The 6,358-nt window shown below is 44.4% G+C and overlaps 2 protein-coding genes and 1 long non-coding RNA gene across 7 annotated transcripts in view; 2 read left to right on the top strand and 1 right to left on the bottom strand.

Moving 5' to 3' along the window:
• Positions 1-260: 260 nt before the first annotated feature.
• Positions 261-4,506, top strand: LOC139533664 (CD82 antigen). The gene is made up of 8 exons (XM_071331904.1): positions 261-508; positions 672-750; positions 1,082-1,194; positions 1,748-1,822; positions 2,422-2,526; positions 2,744-2,914; positions 3,093-3,176; positions 3,513-4,506. Exons 1-8 carry the CDS (start codon positions 443-445, stop codon positions 3,804-3,806), a joined length of 987 nt encoding a protein of 328 aa, XP_071188005.1. The 5' UTR covers positions 261-442; the 3' UTR covers positions 3,807-4,506.
• A 376-nt stretch (positions 4,507-4,882) lies between these two features.
• LOC139533662 (thymidine phosphorylase-like) overlaps positions 4,883-6,358 on the top strand; it is an 18,612-nt gene continuing 17,136 nt past the window's right edge. For 3 of the 5 annotated variants that reach the window (XR_011666838.1, XM_071331897.1, XM_071331899.1), the window contains exons 1-2: positions 4,883-5,033; positions 6,265-6,358. The exon at positions 6,265-6,358 is cut by the window's right edge and continues 132 nt beyond it. The gene's annotated coding sequence lies outside the window, so the exon portion shown is untranslated. Of the gene's footprint in view, positions 5,034-6,236 lie in introns of all 5 variants that reach the window. The other 2 variants (XM_071331898.1, XM_071331900.1) reach the window with 2 other exon arrangements.
• LOC139533666 (uncharacterized) lies at positions 5,204-5,851 on the bottom strand. Its single transcript, XR_011666839.1, has 2 exons — positions 5,627-5,851; positions 5,204-5,322 (listed from the first exon to the last, which is right to left on the bottom strand). It is a non-coding gene; the product is annotated as an uncharacterized lncRNA (long non-coding RNA).

Below are 6,358 nucleotides of genomic sequence, written 5' to 3'. Positions count from 1 at the left end.
TACCATGGCAGACCCAGGATTCAAACCCATGCCATAACAATAACATTGTCTCATAGGCTACTAGGACCCAGGACCACATCACTTCAAGTATCAGGAAGGTAATTAGGTATGCGTGTACGTGTACGTGTGCGTGTGCGTGTGAGAGAGAGAGAGAGAGAGAGAGAGAGAGAGAGAGAGAGAGAGAGAGAGAGAGAGAGAGAGAGAGAGAGAGAGAGAGAGAGAGAGATGCATGCGTGGGTGTAGTTAATTATTAAGAACAACAAGGAGCTGGACTCTGTTCCCAAGGTGATGGAACCAGGAAATGGCACCTACCAAATAAAGCATTACCTTAACAGTAGTCAGGCAGATAGGGAGGTGAGAGAAAAAAAGTTTGTCTGCCATTGCTGTTGCCCGTCGCCGTGTCAGTGAGAAGTAACCACAGATAAAATATCAGGAAGACATCATGAAGGTGGACGACAAGTTTCAAATTCTGAAATTCTTTGCAGCAGTTTTCAACTCTGTTTTCCTGGTAAGAACAAAAAAAGATGGAGAATTCAACCTAATGTTAACCAACTAGCCTTCATCGTCTGAATCTTCTAGAAACGATCCAGAGATGTGGCTTTGCCTCTCTACATTAGGGTTTGATGTACTACATATGAAGTGACATGCATCTAACTGAATCCTCTACACAGATTCTGGGGCTCTGTATCTTTGGATGTGCGGTATGGATCTTGTTTGATAAAGACAATTTCATTTCTGTTCTCAGCTCTCGTAAGTTATACTGGACAGAGAATTGCCATTTGTCACATTTCAGAGTTTCTATATTAACTCAAATGTTATGAGAGAGACGAGGGTGTGATTGTTCCTCCGAAAACACACCTGTGTTTTTGTTGTGTGTGTGTGTGTGTGTGTGTTTGTGTGAGTGCGTGTATCTGTCTGTCTGTCTGTCTGTCTGTCTGTCTGTCTGTCTGTCTGTCTGTCTGTCTGTCTGTCTGTCTGTCTGTCTGTGTGTGTGTGTGTGTGTGTGTGTGTGTGTGTGTGTGTGTGTGTGTGTGTGTGTGTGTGTGTGTGTGTGTGTGTGTGTGTGTGTGTGTGTGTGTAGTTGAGGTGAAGACTGTAGCTGGGGGACTGTTCATCATTGGCCTGGTAGTGGTTGGTGTCACTATCCTGGGGTGTATGGGAGCCCAACTGGAGAACAGGTGCTTCCTACTGCTGGTGAGTGGTCATGTTACGGTCATAATAACACACACACACACACACACACACACACACACACACACACACACACTAGTGACGCGTGGGTTGACTCATAACCCGTAGTCCGCACAGTTATATCCAGGGGTGGGTGGGTTTAGGGTCATTAAATATTGTGTGGATGAAGGGTGGGTTCAGGGTCATTAAATATTGTGTGGATGAAGGGCGGGTTTAGGGTCATTAAATATTGTGTGGATGAAGGGTGGGTTTAGGGTCATTAAATATTGTGTGGATGAAGGGAGGGTTGAATAAAGAGAAAACAATGCATAAATGTATCATTATTTATTATATAACCTTTGAAATGTGATGTTTATGGACAAACGTATGATTCTGCTGTGAGACTGTGAGAGCTTGTTGGAACAAACAGCTGACCCGCGCATCACTAACACACACACACACACGCACACACACGCACACACACGCACACACACGTGACTCATCTTAAGCTCCGAGTGTAGTGCTTGTGATGGTCTAACTGATTTTAGTCAACTCTCTGTCTTACCTTTCCTCTCAGTATATGGGCTTCCTGATCTGCATCGTCCTTGGTCAGCTGTTTGTCACCTTCATCCTTTTGTTAAATCATGGAAAGGTATGTCCAGGACCAAGCATTAAGCATCTCAGAGAAAATGGGCTGTATTAACATGTTGTTACATAGTACTATGATAACTGCTTTGTTTCTACACAGACAGACAGACAGACAGACAGACAGACAGACAGACAGACAGACAGACAGACAGACAGACAGACAGACAGACAGACAGACAGACAGACAGACAGACAGACAGACAGACAGACAGACATGTCATGCCCTGACCTTAGAGAGCCTTTTTATGTCTCTATTTGGTTAGGTCGGGGTGTGATTTGGGTGGGCATTCTAGTTTTCTATTTCTTTGTTGGCCGGGTATGGTTCCCAATCAGAGGCAGCTGTCTATCGTTGTCTCTGATTGGGAATCATATTTAGGCAGCCTGTTTTCCACGCTATGTTGTGGGATCTTGTCTTTTTATAGTTGCTGTTTAGCGCTACAGAGCTTTATGTTCGTTTCGTGTTTTTTTGGTGTCATTTGAAAATGAAGTAAAATGTACGCCTCCCACGCTGCACCTTGGTCTCCTTCCAACGACGGACGTAACAAGACAGACAGACAGGCAAACAGACAGACAGACAGACAGACATGTGTTTTGCTCTTACAGATCACATCTAAGATGAAAATAGAAGTGGATAAGATCATCACTGAATATGGAACAAACCCTGACAATCAACGACATTGGAAGCTTCTGGATAATGTACAGCGCTATGTATGTATGACAGCAATTGTGAAATATGGTCCACATCAAAAGTGAAGATGAGGCGAGACCGAACTGACCAATTGTGTGCGTGTGTGTGTGTGTGTGTGTGTGTGTGTGTGTGTGTGTGTGTGTGTGTGTGTGTGTGTGTGTGTGTGTGTGTGTGTGTGTGTGTGTGTGTGTGTGTGTGTGTGTGTGTGTGTGTGTGTGTGTGTGTGTGTGTGTGTAGGGGCACTGCTGTGGTATGCATGGTCCTAATGACTGGCAGAGCAACATGTTCATTAAGAACAACAGTCTGATAGAGGTGTATCCCTGTTCCTGTTTCAACACCACGGACTGTCCTGCCGTCTCAGGATTCAGCACACTGCTGTTTGGAAATGGAACACAGATCCATCCACAGGTACAGTCTCTCTCTCTCTCTGTCTCTCTCTGTCTCTCTCTGTCTCTCTCTCTCTCTCTCTCTCTCTCTCTCTCTCTCTCTCTCTCCTCTCTCGCGCTCTCTTTCTCGCACATGCACACACACTTCTCCCATCTGTATTGACATTTTCAAGTGTGTGTGTGTGTGTGTTTTTTTACAGAGATGTGTAGACATAATCACCAACTGGCTGAAGGAGAACACTTTGACAATAGTGGGCATGGAAGTGGGCCTGCTAATCATTCAGGTAACACACACGCACAGACACACACAGACACACACAGACACACACAGCCACATGCACAAAGACACACACAGACACACACACAAAGACACACACAGACACACACAGACACACACAGCCACATGCACAAAGACACACACAGACACACACACAAAGACACACACAGACACACACAGACACACAAAGCCACATGCACAAAGACACATACCCACTACTCAGCTGTTCACATTTGTCTTAATCGACAGGTTTTCCAGTTTGTTGTTGTTGATGTTAAACAGGGCCTCCAGTTTGTTGTTGTTGATGTTACAGGTCCTCCAGCTGGTTGTTTTCTTGTGACAGGTCCTCCAGTTTATAGTGGCTGTGTATCTGTACCAGACTGTTGGTCAGAAAGCCAAGCTGAGAAATGTTAGTCAACTGATTCGCTCTGAGGGACATTGTGAACCAAACCCTGACTTCCTTGATGACCCTGACTACACTGACCAAAACCATGCATATCCTGAACCAAACCAGGCCTACGCACACACAAACCTTGCCTACCCTGAACAAATCATTGCCTACCCTGAAGAAATCCTTGCCTACCCTGATGACCAACACCAGGCCGACTTCGGACCAAACCATTCCTACCACCGCTAACCAGGACCAGAGTGTTGCTGTATGACTGAAGAGACTTTGGGCGCTAACATTGAATTGCTCAGTGGAGGCTGGTGGGAGGATCAATAGGAGGATGGGCTCATTGTAATGGCTGGAATGGAATAATTGGAACAGAGTCAAACGTGGTTGCCATAAGTTTGATACCATTCCATGAATTCCATTCCAGCCATTACAATGAGCCCGTCCTCCTATAGCTCCTGCCACCAGCCGCCACTGGAATTGCTCAAACTCTAAATGCTCAGTTCAGTGCTTTCAGCCACACAGGCCTTCTACTAAAGAGGGTTTTCTGCTGACAATGAGAACAATCTTAGTTCATTAGTTTCTATTGTTTTTTACTGTTTATGGCTTAATGACCCGATCAGCCTTAACTGGTCAGCCGGACCTCACCTTGTGTGAATAGTTGTGTACGGTACTGGTCAGCCTGAACGGTTACTTGGAAATGTAGACATAAAGAAAGGTACCACCATTTTGAAACTGCAAGCCGACTCCACCATTGACCAATAGAAACAACTTTTAAAGCCCTTTACATTTCACAAGGTTGTTGTGCCTGCAGACGAACAGCGGTAACAGTGCTGCCTTGAAATACTTCATTGAGTTTCATAGTGCAATCATTGAGTGATGCCTGACATTGGTGATAAGTGATTGGCTGTCTGTAAATTACGCATTAAAATCTTCAAAATGGGATTTCTTGATTCTTTACAATGGCACCCTCTTCTGGTTATCTTGAGTGACACAGGTGAGTTTTATACATACAGAGTAGCATTCTGTTTGTGAGATGTGGCCTAAGTGATGATATTGGTACAGACCTATGAAATGCTTTGATTAAGTTCCATATTTGAGTGAAACCCATGTATTAAGGCATGAGGGAAGACAGGTCAGATGTTAGGTACGGACTAGGGAGGGTACAGGTAGAGGAAGACAGGTGAGGTTAAGGGAGGGGGGTAAGGGGAAGGGTAAGGGGAAGGGTGAAGGTATTGGGATGAGGGGATGTGGTAGGGTCAGATATATTTACGTCAAAATGACTGTTTCCCTTTCTGACTCGTGGTGGGTTGTGACTACTGTAGTAGTTAATGACTAACTGACTCACTCCACCACCCACACCCATTGGCCACTAGTCCATCCAGACAGACAGACAGAGAGGGGTATTTGACCGGTGTGTCCTCAAGGTTGGAAGACACGACAGTGTTCAGGATCAGCGTTCCGGTGCAGGTAGGAAACTCTGAAGTTTTGAAAACCTTAATAGACACATGTAGAATAGAAGAGGAGGAAGGGAAGCACTGCTGAGGAACACAATAGTAGAATTTGGTAGACAGAAGGTGCTCTTTGGTAAAAGGGGTAAATTGGTCATCAAAAAGAAAGGAGGACCAAGGCACTCTTCATACAATTAATGAAAATGCCTTTATTTGTATGGCTTTGTTTCCATTGAGAAATCCATGATATGGGCAGTTGACTCAAAGAGAGAAAGACAATAGTTGAACAGTTTTGAACAAATGAATTTCTTCCAAAATGAAGTAGAAGCAAGACAGACATAGAGCAAGACAGACATAGAGCAAGAGAGACATAGAGCAAGAGAGACATAGAGCAAGAGAGACATAGAGCAAGAGAGAGAGATTATTAAGCATTTTCCCCCCTTTTTTCACTTTCATTTTCGTTTATCTAGCAAATTCAGCTGGCTAGTTCAGCCAACAGAAACGCCCTGCTCAAACAGACTTTCCAACACAACACTGGAACTCTTCTAAGTGTTAGTTCCTGCTTCAGAGCAGGCCTGTTAGAGTAGAGGTCCAGTGTGGTTTTAGACTTACTGGCCTATCGCTGGTGTTGGCGCTTAAGCTAGTCCAGCCCCTTAGCGCTCCGGAGGGTCCGCTGCTGTCTTGATAGAGTGTTGCTGTCTGGCCCCTCATTCCTGTTGTTGCACTCACAGTTCCTGTTATCGTGTCTTTTCGGTACTTTCCCATTCTTGCTACCCCTCGTGATGTGCACCCCTCCCAAGATTAGTCAAGTCATGCAATATGTCTAGCCACACTTTGTTGCACAATTATAACACACACACACATATGTTCAATGTGCTTATCTCCCCCCCCCCCCCATACAATCAATAAAACTCAGACCTCACAATCCCCCTTTATACACCCCTATGGGGTGTATCCAACTTTAATATCCTTATACTGGGTTGCCGTTGAGCCCAGGAACTTGAAACCAATGACTTTGGAAAGAGTGTTGTATGTGGGTAAAATAAACGTTTTTTTTATTTTTTATTTTAGATTCCCCCTTTTGACACCCACAAGGGTGTCATCAAAATATTAGTAACCAAAAACACACAGAGTATAGTTACATCAAAATATTAGTAACCAAAAACACACAGAGTATAGTTATAAAAAAAATGAACAAATGTTAGTAATGTTAAACCCTGAGGTCCATCCCTCTATACAACCTGTACCAGGTGGGCTCGTCGGCACCCGGGAACTTCAAACCTTCACAACAGGGAGGACAAACATCACTTTTTATTCATTCGACAACCTCAACTACAGCAAACC

Source organism: Salvelinus alpinus, chromosome 11, assembly GCF_045679555.1.
Source record: "Salvelinus alpinus chromosome 11, SLU_Salpinus.1, whole genome shotgun sequence".
In the NCBI taxonomy this organism is placed as follows: domain Eukaryota; kingdom Metazoa; phylum Chordata; class Actinopteri; order Salmoniformes; family Salmonidae; genus Salvelinus; species Salvelinus alpinus.
The sequence above is the reverse complement of the archived record's forward strand: the minus strand, read 5'-3'. Positions and strand labels throughout refer to the sequence as shown.